General features: G+C 35.8%; 1 protein-coding gene across 1 annotated transcript in view; it reads left to right on the plus strand.

Annotated features, from left to right (window-relative positions):
* The window catches only part of ERC2 (ELKS/RAB6-interacting/CAST family member 2), a 436,730-nt gene that overhangs the window by 188,011 nt on the left and 230,199 nt on the right, over positions 1-18,520 (plus strand). The window contains 1 exon segment of the mRNA XM_017832458.1: positions 3,524-3,659. Within this exon segment, the coding sequence (XP_017687947.1) occupies positions 3,524-3,659 (136 nt within the window).

Here is an 18,520-nt window from a genome sequence, read left to right on the forward strand (position 1 = left end):
CAGGAAATTATGACTTTTTTTTGATTTTTTTTTTTTTTTTTTTACTTGGGTAGCATATCTAAGGTGAATGTATTTTCAGTTGAGAGAAATGGCTTGATCTAGGTTAAAAAAATTAATAAGCTCAATTTTAACAGTAGTAAGGAGGCTTCTAGAGGAGTGTGTTACTTTATACAATCTTTTTTCTATTCTTTAGGAGTGTGAGAATGTCTTATGTACTAAAATAATAAAATTTTATTTAGACTTTTTTCTTATACCTGGTATTCATCTCTTTATTAACTTCCAATATTATTGTCATCATTATTGTGTGCTGGATACTTCTCTGATATTGAATTATCAAATGAGTTAGAAGATGCCCATAATATCCTTCAGTTTGCAATTCTGGAACAGAAGAGAACTTGTTTCCTTTTTTAGTTGGTGATTTAGGGTTTTTTAAATTTTTTAAGTTTATTTTTATTTTGACTATTCAAGCTGTGCTTATATTCTAGCTCTATTCTAGCTCTGTTTTGAAGACATCTTAGTTTCACTCTGAATTCTTTTTTAGTCCTAAACTGTTAGATGTTCTGTGACAATTGCTGACTGTCTATAGCCATAGGAACACAAACAAATTTAAATTTGTTATCTGCAAAAAGGGTCATTAACCCTGCTTTTTAATGTTTGGCCATAATTAAACATCTTGCAAAGAGTTAGTCATCTACACTGCTTTTTAGTTTGCTTTTTTACTTCTTAAATGTTACGAGCTCAGAACATAATTTCTTTAAGCCAAATGTAATGTTGGCACCACTCTGGACTTGGGTGCTTCAGAACTAGTTTGTAGCCTGGCTTTCCAGTTCCATGAAGTTTTTAAAATCCCCAATGCAGCACAGTATTGATAATAACTAGGTTGAGGTGACTGTAATGTCTAGCTCAGTGGTTAAAGAATTTAGCTCACTGAAAGATAATAGATGCCCAACTTCAGAATGAACTGTAACAGTGTGGAAGGTCGGAGAGCTGAGGGTTTCATCTTTCTGCTTTGGGGCAATTACACTATCAGAGAATAATTCTGCATATGTTTTAGTACCAGAAGATTATTAACTTGTGATGGTAACATCAATTCTACTGACCAGACCCTTGCAGCATACATTTCAGATTTTCAAGATGTATGTCTTAAGCAGTAATCTTTTATTTATTTTATTCTGTCTAATGAATTTTGTGGTCTTAGAGTTTTAAATTTAAACAGTGCAGCAGAACACATGAAACTAATTCCACATGATAAAGAGTAATGTAGACTCAACTCTGCATATCAGCATAGCTACTAGTAAAGTATGTGGATATTCTATAACCTATATGGTCATGGCATATGATATTTTGTGCTGATTGGGTACTGTTCCCAAATATTTTTCTATTTCTTATGCATATTTTTTACTTACCCTAATCTTCTATTTTATTCAAAAGCATTTTAGAAACAGAACCGCATGAAAACATACCAGAGCAAGCAAGTCAAAAATTCTGCTGGATCAGGGATTGTATTTGATATTTGCTGTTTAAAAAAAAAAAAAAGGATTAGTAGGGAATATGTGCTTGCATTTATTTGCTGCATTGAACTCCCCCTGTACATTTAATGCATGCCTAAAAGAAAACTTCTCAGCTAGGCTTTTTAACTGTAGCATTTTCTTTTCATTTCCATAGGTATGTAGCCAGTTGTGGAATAAAGAGAGTCTACGACAGAGCTTTCTTTTATTTCCTTCTCTTCAAGATTTTGCATATCACAGGCACCAGATGTTTTCCTTTGCAGCTTTACCATGTTCTACTTTTCAGTGTGGCATTAGACAGAAGCTGAAATGGGAAGTTGTGTGAGGGAGGGGTGATGAAAGAAGCAGTTAGCATTGGCATAAAATTGAACTTCTTATAGAGATTAAATATAAATGAATTTATCATTTACTCAACATGAGATTGGAAACCAATTTATATTTTAACAGCACAAAGTCATATTGCACCACCAAAATTTCTGCCAAATACCACATTTATATATAAAGTTGTGAAAGTAATTTTTTCTAGTATTCATTTTGGTTTTATGCTGGTTAAGTCTGTGTTTACAATTATGAGACAGACTCAGGAGAGAGCTGTTTTTCCCTTGGAATTGTACAGAGCATCTAATGTATATTTGAACTAGTTGTATGCACTTTTATTTTTTTAGGCAACTTGAAGTTACTTTTTTTTAGTTATAATAGGTGAGATTTTCTGTTATGTGCTGTACTTCTAAACTTGTGTATTAAGTGCCTTCTAAGAATTTTTAATACCATGGAACATTTATTGATTAAAAATTAATTGTTAATTTTTCAGTATAAATCAGTGGTGAAAAAAACACTGGTAGGACAAAGAAATCAGTGATAGAAGGAAATATAAAATGACCTAGTTTCTTTAGGATAATAAAATCTGTGCAAGAAATACATTCTGTAACTTTTTTTCCACTGCTGCTGATGTGGAAGCAATGGAGAGATTTTCAGTGATCCTTTTGGGCACTGAATAATATTCTCTTCATTTGCCAAAATAGGATTAGTGAGTAGATCTTATTAGGAATTTGCACGTGACTTAATTTTTTATAGATAAAAGGGAGCAAATTCCTCAAAGTCAAAGAAAATCAAGAAAATAATATGTAAGAATCTAAGCAGGTAGAAAGCATTACTGCAAGGATATTTTTTCATTAACTACCAGGCACAATTTACTTACCTTCTTCCTTAAAAAGATGTATGCTCCGTATCAGAAATGCCTCTGGTAACTTATTAAATAAGATCCACAGCAAAAGATAATCAAATACTGAAACAATTTTTTGAAATTTAGTACAGTATTAAAAATAGAAAACTAATGGTGGCAAAGATTGTTTCATTTTCATTAGGAATGGCTCATAAATCTGTTTGTTGATAATCTTTTGTAGAAAGAAGTCTCATTACTAAAAATGGTAGAAATGTTTTTGTCAAGTACAAAGCTATTTGTAAAGGCATACTTTATTCTTCATGGCATATTTATGACCTGACCTTCTACCCCATCACACTTTAATCCTCCAAACCACTGTATTTGTAGTAGTCCAGGTTTTAAAAAGTAGAATTTCACAACATACATTAGTCATCACCTTTACCTCCTGCTTCCTTTGAAATTAATGCTACTTAAAGGACCCCTTCAAATTGTTCCTGAATGCACTGAGTGTGTAAGGATTGTTGGATAATCTCCCTCTTACAACAATTTTTCTGGATAATCTCCTTCTTACAAGAGTTTTTCTGCATAGAGCTCGGACCATGTATGAGTATTTGTGAGCAAATGATAAAAAGGGAAAAATCTTATAAGTGGAAATAATTGCATTACCACTGCACAAACTTAAAGATGTTTTGATTTGCCATCTTGAAAACAAAATGAAGTCTTATTGTTACATCTGATACTTGGAATACTTGTGTCCGTTGGAGATGTTCTGTGTCATAGTCACAAAGTTAATTTCTATTGAAAAATAAGTGATTGTCATTAACTCTAATGGGTATATGTGTGCAATTCTTAGACATATGAAGGATCAAAACAAGAAGGTTGCCAATCTGAAGCACAATCAGCAACTGGAGAAAAAAAAGAATGCACAGCTGTTGGAAGAAGTTCGTAGGCGAGAGGACAATATGACTGACAACTCTCAACATTTACAAGTGAGTCTATTTTTCAGTTGTGTTTTAAAAGCATCAAAGATAGTACACTTCTGTTTCACTGTGTCTACCAGGATGCATAATAAATCTCTCCCACAAAGAGCTGATGGATCTCTCCTCTTCTACCAGAGGATGCCCTACTCATCTCAGTTCTGTCTGTGAAATATTTACTATTAGGGTGAGGGAAAAAAACCCAATAGAATTTGAAGACCTCTACAGAGTTACTACCTCAGCAAATGTTTTTTTCTTGCAGTTGGAAAGAAAAGGCTCTCTTGTATCTCTCCTTTATTTAAGATAAACTCTGAGCCTTGATCTAGGACAGTTTCTACAGATTTTAAGTTTCTGACCTTGGGGTTTGAGATTTGCAAGACAATGAACTGGTCTGGTTAAGTGATACATCACATACTGGGGAACTTGTTTTCAAGGCCACAAGTTTGATGCTTGATTTAAAAATTATTCCCTGAGATCTGACTGTGAAAAACCACGAAGAGAAGTGCTGATTTCTGTCGACAACATCAGTGTCTCCATGCCCAGTGTTTAGGCAATTTACAGTGCAAAATATCAATTTTGCCTTGATCTGGTTAATATAATGTGATTCTAGAAAATTTCCAGTGGATGGAATTTGACCATCTCATGCTTTGTATGGTTGTATTTCTATTTCTAATATGTTCCTATATGCAAAATGGAAAAATTAACGCCACATCTCTCTCCAGGCTTGTGTTGGTGGAACTTTGTCAGAATCAAGTTCAGGAAATGATACGTTTTTTATGCATCTGGGCAGTGTTATGTCTACTTTATAACCTTGGTCATTACATCCTGGTTGCATCACCATGCATTTGACTGCATGTGATGTAGCAACAAAAGCTTGTGAAGTATTTGATCTGACAATATGATATAAGAGAATTAAATTTCAGTGTTGAGCAGCTACTTGTAATTACTGTAGCTCAGTAAAAGGAATATATTAAGCTTATTTTTTTAGTAATATTTTGGAAATCTCTGAGTGGTGTGATGACTAGAGAATAGAAGCCATTCCCAAGAACTTTGATTTAACTGCTATACTTGGGGCTTTCTAATCTTGTGGTGAGAATGCATCTACCAAATGGAAGAAGCGTGGCTGAATGGCTTGAATTTGGAAAGAAAACTCCTTGTCTGGTGTATAGCTCTTATGTTCCGTTCACTTCCTATAAAACATTTACACACTAAGAACAGTTTATGAAAACCAGTTAACCAAGAACTGTTATTTCTTGTTACTATGCCTTAAAGTTTCAATATTTTAATACTATATCCTTCAACACATTATTTTCAAGATATGAATCTGATAAGTAGGTGGTTGACTGGTTGAAAAGCCAAACAAATTGTAGAGCTCCTGTCAATTAGCCTTGGTATAGAAAGGAATTTTTAAAAATATGTTTTTAAGAAAACGTTTCCTCCGTTATGGAGTTGTGTAAAGAGTAACAGGAGTGATCTAAGGATTTAAATGAGGCAGGATTTTTGGGGAGACACGTGATGTGAGATATATAATATACTTTGAAAACCAGATTTCTAGGAGTACTATGCATCTGCTGATTAAAAATAATAATAATTGCTCTTTCAATTAATGTTTAATCTTAGTAAACTGTAGGGATCTGACCCCCTTTCCTTGTTGCTGTTTATAATACCTTCTACTGTGTTTAGTGGAAACACCCTATGTTTATAGGCATCTATAACACATAGTGCTTGTGTCTACAGTGTACTTGTTACATTTGTGAATGATGTATTGAGCTGTTACGGGAAAAGTATATCCTAAAATTCTCTGGCCTGATGTAATGACTGTATTTGTTGGCTGGCTGTGATAAGCTGGCTGTTGGCTGGCTGTGATAAGCTCAGCTGAGAATTGAAGAGCAGTCAGGCTGGTCAAATTACATTTACTCCAGCCAAGTCTTGATCCCTTTTGCAGAAGTACTGGAAAAGATGTAATAAGGAAGCGAGTGGGATTGTCCATGGACCATTCAGGGAGTTACTCTGGGCAAACTGAAGTGCCATCCATTTTGTGCAGCTCAGGTAGGGGCTGAAGCTCTACCCATTCAGCTGCCCACTTGCTTTCTGATAGGTTTGAAGAAGTTGAGAAGTCTGTAGTTTCTTTGAAACCTCAGTAGTATGTAACAGTTCCCGAGACTTGTAGCACCAGGTATATTCGTGGAGCTTTTCACCATCTTTTCAGATAAAAACCATTCAAAGCTGGTTCATGTCCCAGCCTCAGTGCTTGCAGGTCAGGTTTGAGTCTCTGATGGCCCCATCTCACAGCACTCCAGGCACTGCTGTGGTGGAGAATGCCCTGGGATGCCTGGGGAGGGAATTGCTTTGGTCTCCCTCAGCTATCACCTATAATTGTGAGTGATGCTTCAGGTGTGGTTTTGGGGGGTTATTTGGATCACTGTAAAATTGGAAACATCAGGGAGCCAGACTTCACATTACTTCTTGGGAATGAAGAATAGTTGTGAGGTTTTCTGGCTTTTCCTAACACAAATCAAGGGCAGACCTGTGCGAGTCTTGCCAGACGTGATGGTCATATATTAGGTAAAGCATCACAGCAGGAGAGCTGGACCTTGAACACTTTATCATGAAATTTTTTGAGAATAGTGTATCTAACATGCCTTCATTTTTCTTTTTTTTTCTGTCTTAAAAATGATAAGCCTTTTTGAGAAACACTGAGCTAAGAAATACACAGGTATCATGTCATAAATTTGTGTGTAATTCCTCAAGTCTCTTTGTAGGATCTTGAAATGTTAAAGGTGTGAGACTTGTTTATTTCCTGAGATGCATTTTTCTTGATTCTTGTGTGGAACATCTTTCTTCCAGTAGCACTGTTACCTCAACAGAATTGGGAAAGGAAATATTTGCATAACATGGAGAACTTAAGTGCATTTGGTTGGAATCTGATTTTCAGACCTGCTTTAATAACAAAAACAAAATCCTTTTGTTTCTCTGGAGTAAACAAAAGAAGGTTCACATAATAATATTACTATATGTCTCATCACATAGCCTCAAAGGAAATGAAATATACACTTCTGATTATAGTTTTCATAAATGTAATTTATCAATTCAATAAGTAATCTAAGTCCAGAAACACTTCTTTGTGGAAATTTTTTACAATGTCCAATGCATACAGGTCACAAAAAAAGTGCAGGGATGAGCCTGAAACAAAGTTAAAAAGTTTAATACCCTATTCTGCTCTAATCTATTCAACTTGTGGGTGTTTCCACCTTTTCTTCCAGTTTATCTTCTGGCAAAGTTTTTGACTTTTCTGTTGTTTTAAATGTTTGGGTAATTTGTCACAATTCTCTTTCAAGTAGCTTGGGTTTTCTTTGGGTGGAAATCCACATGCAGAAAAGAGATATTTCACTAACAACATTGTTTTTGAGTGAGACAATGTGTAGTTCTCATTGATTTCAAACATCATCTACAGGCAGCTTGATCAATGCTCTGTGCCTGCAGTACTGTGAAACAGATTGTGTACATATGTACATTTTCCAGGTGTAAATATCTCACTTTTTAAACAGAGTCTAGCTTCTCAGTCGTGCTTTGTCACTGGATGTGCAAGAGTTCTAGTTTTCTTATAGCTTTGTACTGGCTGGAAATTTAGTCTTAGGTAATGAATAAAACATGATCAGGAGAAAGTCCCATCAATGGAGAGAGAAAAGCTGACGAGTTAATATTACTGCTTTCTGATTCTTGCCACGTGAATGTCTGTGATATCTTACTCACTGAAAATAGCTCCCAAGAGATTTCATAGCTAGTCACTGTGAATCCTTAACCTTGGATTTGTTTCTTTGTGTGCTTCACCATACAATTTTCAACTCCATAATAGTTCTAGAAATGCAAAACATACTGAAGACATTGCACATTACTATATGTTATTTCTGTGTCTTTTAAAATAAGATAGCATGGCCTAAACAATGGCCATACCCGACATTACTATGAATTTACTATGATTTTTCCTTTAATGCAGTGTATTTCCGACTGCATCGTTTCAAACACTTTGAAACTATAATATCAATAAAAAGAAAAAGCTAGGGAATGAGATGAAGTCCTGCAAATAAAAATGAACAGAGCAGTTTAATCAGTGCAGAGACACAGGAAGCAGCCATGAGTGCTATGCAGACAGGCATTAGTGCATGGAGCTGACACAAGGCAGGAGAGAATTCATTACATAAACACTTTGTACGTAAAGCTTTGCATTATTAGTGCTGAAATACATATGCAGTGTCAAAACACAACCTTTTAAGACGTTAAAAATCATGAGCTATTGTATTAAAAGGGAATTCTGGTTTAAGCATCCATCCTAAGGTGGACCTATACCTCTCTGGAAGGCTTTAATAATTCTCAGTGTTTAGGGGATTCTGTAGGTTTCGATCTTTAGAAGGCTGGTAATTTTGGGGGGTAGGTAGTGCCAAGATAGGGATTTTGCCTATTTACACCATTCCTGCCTCATTTCCACAATGGGCATGTATGAATTGCAAGTGGTGGTCTGGCTTTGATGTGCAGAATTGCTCCCTACCTCTTCTGGTTGTGGGCAGGGGATAAGGGGAACAAGGTGACTGCCCTTGATTTCCTGTTCTTAATATCACGAGCAATCAGAACACACAGATGAGATATGATGTAGATGGATTTTTGAAATACGTTCAGGGACAAGAGAAGGGATAAAACATGGCCTGCAATGCTTGTGAAGATCTTCCCTCTTGCTAAGATTTCTGCTATCAGATTTGAATATCTTGAAACAAAAGCTGGTTTGTTTGCAAGTCAGCTGCAACAAGTCTTTTGGTCTTTGTGTAAGATGATAAAGAATTGTAAGATTTTGGAACCAGTTCAGTGACAAATTCAGAGGATGGAGTAAGCTACAGCTAGAATGAAGTTCTCCCCTTAAGGTTCCCATGAACACCTGTTTGTGGAAGATGCAGAATAGAGACTAATTATGGTTTTAGTGACTTAAAAACTTATTTTACCATAAATTTTCTACAATTAAAGCAGTAATTCACGCCAGTTTTCTCTAACATATCCACATAATTCTCTTCAATTTATTGCTTGAAAACTAGCCTATGGTATTTTATGCTTCTGGTTTCAAACTGTTGGTTCCTTGGGGACTGTAAAATTTTGTATCTGAGTTGGTTAAGCTTAAATTTGGTCAATTTGTGAGAAAATTAGTATTCATATCAGATAGTTTCATCCTGATAAAGCAGGAGTTATGTACTAGCAGATGGAGAGAACCCAGCACAGTAGATTGCACAATTATGTGTGTTAGTGATATGTTCATGGGTACTTCCTTTGGCATTTCTCTGCCTCTCTAATTATAGGTGGATTTTGCCAAGATAGAGTGTAGCTAATAGCTACAACATAAAAAATATCCAGCCTTTAGCAAAATATATAGCATATTATAAGCTTCACACAATTCAGAGACCTTTTTTTCCTCTTGTGCATATCTAGGAAAAAGGCAGAAATTGCATTTTCTTAAAGTGGTCATTTTTATGTAGCTGAACATAAACTTTAATAGACTTTTTGAAAAAGTAGAACGTAACAAAACTGCCTTTTCTGTACTCATTGATAACCAATCTATCAAAAAATCTTTGAGCAGAGACTTGGGCAGCAGGTAATAGGAAAAAAAAAAGTAAACCTTTGATGCTGTAGTGCTATATATTAAAAAATTATTGCCAGATTAGAAGTGCGTACTTAAAAAATTCAAAATAATCAATTCAAACACATGTAAGACTATTGAAGACACAGCTAGTGTACTTATCTTCAGATTTTCAACATAATATAAATATAAATTCAGATTGTAAACATGGATGGACAGTTAGGAATTTTCCTTCCTTGGCCTGTGGAAGTTCCATAAGCTGTGGATAAATTCCACATGTGTTGCTGAAACGTGTGTTGAACTTCAGCCAGTAGTTTAAGATTATGTTGAAGAAAATATTTCTAAAAGGTTTCAGATGAAGAAAAGTATTTGAGAATCTTCAGAGGGCAGGAGGGTTGATTGGTAGGTCTGAGGATCAATACCAGAAGTGTTTTTTTAATTTGGGGATTTACTTTGACATTTGTTTTCATTGTGCAGTGTAATCCCCAGAAGCCAAAACTACTCTTGTTATAAAATGTCCCTGTAGACAATCTGTGAAAATCCCACTTGAAGATCAGTTTCTACAAGGCTCACAGTCTCTTAAATTTTTCTTTTCTTTGTCATAATTGGTGGGTTGACAGGATTGTTGCAGTGTTCTGTGCTCTAATATGAAAAAAAGATTCTAGTGGGTGAAATATTATCAACACAACTGTTATATGTAGTTGTCATGTCCTTTCTTTTGACTAGAGTGTTACATTATATGAATAAGTATAAAATAACATAATTTTTATTCCTAGACTATCCCAGTTATTAGTTTTGGATTTTTAGGCAAGTACACAGTATAATAGAATGTTATGTATAATTGTTAATACTACTTTTGCACTATTACAAGGACTTTTAGGGCATCCCATATTAGAAAGTCTGAATACTGATTTTCTCATCTTTTTCCACTTCTAACAGTTAAGTCAGAAAATTGATGTTTTTCAGTGTTGTCTAGGTAATGTTAATTCACTGGCTTCAGTTACTAAGAATAAAATCTAGACTTCTTGACTTGCCATTTTTTAGAGATCTATGAACTGCAACTATTGAAAAGTTTTTTATGTTCCAAATAAATCAGTTATTGCTACTATGTGCTTTAATTATTTTTTTTTTTAGTTGAAAAGGGCATATATGGCAAGGCACTGGAAGAAAAAGATCTCGTTAGAAAAAGCAAAACTGCAACAATAGGAAACAGGAAAAATTTAATGTGATACACCTTTTTTTTCTCCCCCTCAATATTTATGTAATAACTCACACATGCGGGACTCCTGTCGTCTCCAGGGGGCAATCACATTCAACATGCATCAAAAGAAATAGTTCACTTAAACCAACTCTCCCTACCCAGCAATAATTACCACAGGTTTACACTGAGATATAGTTGCAAAAGGTTAGTCAGTAGGGCATCTGCAAATCAAGTTATATGTCAACTCTACATCAATAACCTCATTATAATAGATGTTAGTATTTCAGCACATGACTGTCCAATATAGCATTCCACATATAGTTCATTTTTAACTTTTACATTGACTTATAGCTCATCTAATATTTTACTAACTTATGTATTTAAACACTCTATATTACATAAATTATAATCAGTGACAAAAGCAATGATTTAGATTGAAATTCTGCAAAGTGAAATTGCAATAAAATGTCTGACCCTATTTGTGTAGCTGTCTTCAATGTAAGATGAATATAGGACGTTTAACCCTGTAATATAAAAGAAGTATAATGGAAATTCATAGTAGCAGTAGATTTTCCAAGCTAGGTGCTGCTTAATAATGTTACCTATACTTTTTTATTTTTGGCTTTTGCAAATGAAAGCTGTTTTCCTATATATAAAGTAGGAAAAAAGTAAACATGGTCTAAAAATACAGCTGATTACCTAAATTCTGCACAAACTCTCCCCATATACTTCCTTATATTTGTAGTTTATTCATGAACTATAACATTATTTTGCTGAAAGCTTGATAGGCTGGATGAAAATATAAAAAAGTTTTCAAAACCTTCTCGTGGTCTGCATGAAGCTCTGATTTTTAGTTTCATAATTTGGTCTTGTATTTACGTGGTTTGTAACCAGTGCTGCTGCTGTTTGTCACTCTCCATAGATCATTCTGAATAGCTTGCACGTCTGTTACTAATACATCTGGTCAGCAACAAAAGTTCTGCTTGAGTAAGTCTAAGTAGAATTATTTTGGTTGGTTGCTAATAAGCCGGATTTATACCATTTATACTTATCTTTCATTATGAGTGTTCTGTAATAGCCTTATACACTGTTACTTACAGATTACCCTGTGTACGGACTGGAAAGAGCAGGGAGGTGAAGCACCTTCATATATAATCTTGTCTAGAACACTCTTTCCTTGGAAATTATTCTTATTTATTGTAAATGCACCTCTGCTTTGAGGAGCTTTCAGGCGAGAGTTTTCATTAGAAAATTTGGGGTCCAAATTTCTTTGTAAGTTTAAAAAAAAAGATAAAAAATTGAGTGTTCAGTTAAGACACTCCACATTTGACAAAGCATGCTTTATTAGTAGATCTCAGGGTATCTCAAAGAATAGAAGTGTAACAAATATATGGAAAGAAACTGAGGCACGAGAAATAAATGTTGTGTACAAGGTGTTCCAGGTGGTTGATGACACCATTAAGGAGCATAGATTTAGTCTATCCTATATACCCCTTATTGCCTGAACTCTTAACTCAGAAGATTTTCAAGTGGTATGTTACTCATAATACTGAAAATGTTGCTAATGAGTTGTTACTGATTGAGGTACTTAGTGCAAGTGAATTTGATATGGTTTTTGGTCCAGTGAGCAATCAAAAGATTGTGTTTAGCATGTGAAAGACAAGGAAAATTACATACCTTATTAATTATTTTGCAATGACTAGGCAGTTTTACTACTCTTTCTCACCTACTTAGTGGATGGTGAATAATAGCTGCATATGAAGAAATAGAAGAGAGTACTCCTATTTGCAGTTCAGGTTTCTTTTACAAAGATGCAGCTGTTTTTTTAAGCAGGATTGTCAAGATAATCAGATAATTCAACAACAAACAACACTGGAGTGCAGTACATTAAATTTTATAGAAGGCTCTTCTTTCAAGTTACAGCAAGGGTGTACATAAAAAGCATTTCTTTGATCCTTTAATTATGTTTGTATTTTTCCATTCCTGCTTTTCCTTGGGAAAGTCTGTTTAGCTTTCCACATCTGACAAATGTAGGGAAATCCTTCCCTACAAATACTTTGGAGAAAGCTTGACAGGTTAGGGATGTTGTTGAAGTCCCAATGTTTTCAGTAAATAAATGTATTAATACAATTGGAGTTTTTTTCCATGACACTTGTCATAATTGTAAATAGGGGAAAATGAATTTATTTTAAAATATTAGTTTGATGTAGGTGAACTATAAAAACGTTAACTTTGAATCTGAAACCCAAAACTATGCCCAGAATGCAGATTTTTTCGTATTGCCTTGAGTTATTCTTTGTATTTCTGTGGATATTTTAGCAACATGAATTAGAAATGCATTTGTTCTTTAGTGGAGTGAATTTTTATTAAGCAATATTATTTGGCATCAGCTAGTCACGTTTCTTTTCACAGTTGCATATTGGCATAATGAAAGCAGCATTTTACACCTACTCTTTAGCTGTCACATACCTTTGTCATATTGAGAAGTACTATAATTTAGCCATCTAGAAGTTATGACAAAGATAAAAGCCAGGTGTTTGTGATCCCCTCCTCCTCTTTGTTTTTTTAAACTTCAAAGGGACATTATAACAATGCGAGCAGTGTGTCACATGAGTGCTATAGTCTCTTCATTTTGAAGAAAGAATTTTGTGTTTTCTTGCATGTGGGGTGAATTCCTGGCTCTAGTAAAGTTAATGGGATTTTTGCCACTGCCTTGTCAGACAAAGATTTCTCACATGAAGAGAAAATAATTAAAAAACCCTCGTTCAGACAAAAAATAAACTTAAAAGGTCATTGAGAAAGCAGGTCTCAAGTACAAATGGAAACAGTCCATTGTCATTCATCATTTACATCTGATCTGTTGATGTGAATTGTAATTTGTGAGAAAGTCCTTCTGCAGTCAGCTGTAAGGTTTGTCAAAATTGGCTTTTCTGTCTGGGTGTTCTTTTATAAGAACATTTGGCTGCCAAGTCCTAGCAAATATAATTATTTCTCTTAATACAGACATTAGAAAAGACTGCTCAAAGGCTGCTGTCTGGTTCTCGTGCTTTCAGCATAGGCCTTGATACGTGATGGCTTTGTTAACCTTTTTCTTGTGAAACTGATAAACTCTAAAATAATTAGTGCTATAAGCAGGATAACTGGGAACTTGAAGTCCTCCTTTGTCTCTTTTTTTAACTGTGAAATAAGTGTATCATGAGAACACCAGAAAGCTATCATATAAAACTTCACCTAATAGCTTCCTACATAGAAACCTTGGCTGTGAATACCTTCGTTGGATACCTGGATGAAGGGATGCCAAATCCATTCTGGTGGATATGAATTATTGGCCATGCTTAGCTGCCTGACATAAGCTAACTCGTGTATTGTTGGTTCTCTAGGATGCTCTGTTACAATTTTCAACTGCAAATTTCATTCTTCCCTTACCTAATTGAAATGTGTCTGAAGTACCTGATAAATTAAAACACGAGCTATGTAGTAGACAGTCAGGTGAAATAATATATCTCACATCCTGAAGATGTTTCTTAAAAGCTAAAAGGGAAAGTTTCGTGTAATTGTTCTCCTGGATGATTCCACAAATTGTAATTTCCCTGTTCTTTGTACCTTGAAAAGCCAGGACATAATAACGTACATTTGAAGACACTTGAAGAACATTTATTTCTAGAGCTTCCCAGTGCAGAATTATCCTGCAATGGCACTGTCCTGGTCATAGTAAGAGCAGGAGGGACCAAATGCATTTTGGTACTCTTGCTGATCATGATAATGAGGAGGCTGCAACTGAATTCAGAGGGGATCTGGGAGGCAGGACTGGGAATGGGAGTAGACATGGGCTGAGCTGGGACCCAGGGCCTGAGGCAGGAGTGGGAAAGGTGGGGGCTGGCACAGGGACTGGCTGGGAGCTGGGTCAGGATCATGGCAGGGACACAGCTCAGGGGCTGCAGCTTGTGCTGGGAGTTGATGTCTGAAGCTGCTGCTGAGAATCCCCCTGCCACACATGGACAGAGGAATCCCTGAGGAGCCTGGGCTGGGCAGGAGGGCAGCTGCTGAGGGATCAGAGCCCTGTGGAGGGGGGACTCAGGCAGCCCATGGCTCACTGCCAGGTCACAGGGAAGGGCAGCTGCCCCTCAGGGACCCAGCACGAGGCCACCCAGGCATGTGATCAAAACATGGTGGAAGGGCTGGGTGCTGACAGCAGGGTCTGTCCACAGTCCCAGCCAGGACTAGTGATGGGCTGGGACCAAGGGCCATTGGGAAACCCAGTCAGGAGGAACAGGAGATGGGGCCAGAGGCTGCCATGTAACCACCAGGTCCATTCAGGAGATGAAATACTGACAGTGGAGGGCTGACCTCCAGCTGGGGAACAGTGATGTAGGTGGTAAACCTACACCTGTATCATGTACACTGTGTCCTTCACCTTACTCTTGATTTGACCTAGTTATTTCTTACAGAAACCTAAAAAAAAACCCAAATAAAGAATAGGAATCCATCAGTCTGTAAGGGGGAACTGGAGCCTCTGTACACCCTTTGCTCTGTCTCCACTCTTACTATTTTAGCCAAGCAGTGACTGCCAGAAATATCCTTTACTGCTGAGGTGCATCTCAACTGAGAACATCACTCAAATATAAAGCAAAAGCCTCAAGATCAAAAAGGGAACATTTTACGTATAAGCAATGATTTAATTTAAAATAGTTGAGTAGTAATCATTCAATTTAACCATTTTAAGTATTTGAAGTGTTACTCTGTGGTATATTTATTTTCCTTATCTTTTACAATGAAGAGCTATCGGGTTAGTATTGCTAAAGGAGATTTCTGAGAAAGGAATAAGAAATTTAAGTGGGTAGTCTTGAAATTTGTTAGGTGCACATGTATTAAATTATCCTCCATGGGTTTTGCCACATGTGCAGTGACCGTTCATTTGTTCTTTAACCCAGATATAGATAAAGCAAATATAAACCTGTCTCTTCCAGCAATGTTCTGAAGATTCTGGTGTCTCTGATAGGGTCTGTGTTTTGTTTTGTTGTGCTTTTTCTTAATTTTTTTTCTTTTTTCCCCCCTCATATTTATTGTTCCCAAGACTAGTTCTTAAGTATAAAACAGCTGGCCAGATGTTTCAAGTAGTGATTGAAAGTCAGTAAATTGGGCAAAATGTAACGATTGTATTTGTGCCTTAAAAGAAAGTGTAATCAGTAATAAATTCAGTGAGCTAGTAAATTTTTTTCAGAATGTTAGGATGCTGTAAAATAGCTCAGTATTTGCACGAAAATTTGAGATATTTAGCACAGAATATGTATTCCCAGGGAAAACCAAACATTTCCACTACCTTTTTGATGTAATTGAACAAAATTTAGTTGTAGTCATACTCAGCATCCATATTGCTGTTACATGTCAAAAAGTGTTTAAAAAAGACAGTCAAAGAAGTAAAACCTTTTACAGGCATCATGAAGGCTATTTAAACACAATTATATTGGCTCAGAGGAAGTGGATACCACCTATCAAAAACTGCTTTAAGATGACCAAACAGAAACCAGCGCAGTTAAACAGCAGGATAAAGGAAGCTATCAAAAAAAAATAAAACCCAAACAAAAAACTTTTCCAAAACTGAAATTTGTCGAGTTGAAAAAACCAGGATCATAAAACCCAGCAAGTGAAAAAAGCAGGTAGGCCCTGAAGTGCATGAAGCACAATAAGGAGTAAGTCATGAAATGCACTCACAGTAGTAATTTCCCAATGTGTCAGAAGATGGAAGCCTGCCAGAGAATCTATAGAGCCAAAGATAATCAAGGCATATAAAGAGAGCTTTCAAAAAATAGGGTCATGAGGTCAAAAAAAATGAAAGAAATTTCTTTTTCCTGTATTCACAGTAGAGGAACTTGGGTAGGTTCTGCTTATAGAAATACTTTTTATGGACAAAGTATTGGAAGGTGACAGAAAAAGGGATTACCCAACAGTTACTAAAATTAAAAATACCATCACCAGAGGATCAGCAGATCAAAGTATAATTCAGGTTGAAAGGTACCATCGAGTTCAACTTCTTCCTAAAAGTAGAGTGAACTTGCAGTCAGGCCAAATTCCTCTCAGTGCCAAGCAGTTTTCATTCTAAACTTCTTGGAAGTTAAAGGTGAAATATGTGAATTTCTAACTTGCTTAAGGACTGGAGGGTGACTAATGTGACATCTGTTTCTAAAAAGAGTTCCATGTAACTTTTGGAAAACTACCTCCACATATGACATCTATATTGGATAAATCAACAGAAATTGTTTTTATAAAAAGTAGAATTAGAGGGCACCTGGCCAACTAATTTCCCAACATAGTATGTTGGTAAAGAGGCAAAGTGCTTTTCCTAAAAATTAAGTAATTCCTCACAAGTTCACAAGTCCTTATATTTTTCAGAAGTCCCTTAATCTGTGTTGCGACTGTTCACTGTGTTTTTAAAATTCCTTAAAAAGAGTAAATGTTTTAAAGAAATTCAACAGCATCTATTTGAAGACCAAGGGTTGTTTCTTTGATTGTGCCTCCCTGCAAACTCATAGGACACTGGATAGTATATAAAACAAACTCCATAAGAGTAATTTAAAACAAAAGATGACAAACTGTCATAGAATAAGAAAGCCATTAAGATATGAAGCTATGTAATCATGTTACTAAATGCAGTACTGATGGCTAAAAGCTTAAATGTTGCAGGGAAGTGTGTAGTGAAAAAGGTTATGCAGAACAGAAATGAAAAGTTTGGTAAACTCAGGCTGATTTATGATGGTAGGAGGAACTCTGCGGGTTTGCATGGTTTTGACCCTAAACCTGCAAAAATATGTTGGATTTGGCAATGTTTCACTTGGAGTTTTTGGCTTCCTTCAAGCCCAGAAGTCAAAGCAACATTTGGGACATGAACCAAAGCCAAGGAAAAGGTTTGGATGAACCATACATACCATAACAGCCAAGTTTCACACAACTCTAATTTTCGTAATGGTTTTCCCCTTTCTTTGTTTCTTTACACTTTTTTCCAGACCTGCTTTTCTATTTCTGAATCTTAATGGATAGGGGTCCCTATACCCAGTAAAAGCCTTTTTACTGTGTGTGCATGAGGAGATGAGAACGGAGAGCTCAGAAGTTTTGTCTCTCATTTTTGTATTAGAGTGGAATTTGAACAGAAATGTTGCAGATACCATCTGAAATGATGAGGTGTCTTCATGCCCATTTTGGAAATGCTTTATTTTGTCTTTCTGGTGGAAGTGATAACGTTGGATACTTAGCCTTCCTTGTGTGTGTGTCAGATTACAAAATGACATAAGACATCGAGAACATCGAACAGTTCAAGAAAAGGATATAGTTTGGCTTCTTTCTATCACCTATTAACAAGTATCTGTTAAATCTGCTAATGTAAATAGCAATTTCCATGAAGGCAGACGCGCCTGTGCAGTAAATGGTGCGTGTTCTGCATCTCATTTGGATCTCATGAAACTGCGGGATACGATATGTTCAAGCTGCTGATCTGAGAAAGTGTCTCAAATCCATAGTCTTTGTGTGCACATCAGACACTATACATATGGCAAATGATAAACATACCATATGGGATTTGGGAAGCTGAGACTATCAAATTCCTATCCCATTATTTTTTCTTACATTGTATGGTCAAATCAAAAACATATTATTCTTCACATTGTTAAGGGGTTATGTTTGTGGCCCCATTTATTAGGTTACAAAACTGATCATGCTTTACGCTTTCCCTTCACCTAAAAATTTTCCTGGTTACACTCAGGTTGTCATTTAAAAAAAAAAAAAATAGGGGGTGGGTAGTGTTTGTGAAATTTGCAGAGTCTGGCCAATTTTTGAATTACAGAGTTCTGAAAACTTTGCCTGTAACCTTAGCCAAATATTACAGCTCGAAGCAGCTGAGCTTAAGGTTCAGTTTTAAAACTTAGTTTTCCAGAATTTTATTGTATGTATTGTGAAGGTATTATCTGGAAAGAATAGTTTCAGTCCTGACAGTATTGTGACTATATATGCAGTTTCATGATAGTTTTATTTTCTGTGTTGGTTTAGTGGACTGGAATAACTTAG

Source organism: Lepidothrix coronata, unplaced genomic scaffold (genome assembly GCF_001604755.1).
Source record: "Lepidothrix coronata isolate B3197 unplaced genomic scaffold, Lepidothrix_coronata-1.0 Scaffold202, whole genome shotgun sequence".
Classification (NCBI taxonomy): domain Eukaryota; kingdom Metazoa; phylum Chordata; class Aves; order Passeriformes; family Pipridae; genus Lepidothrix; species Lepidothrix coronata.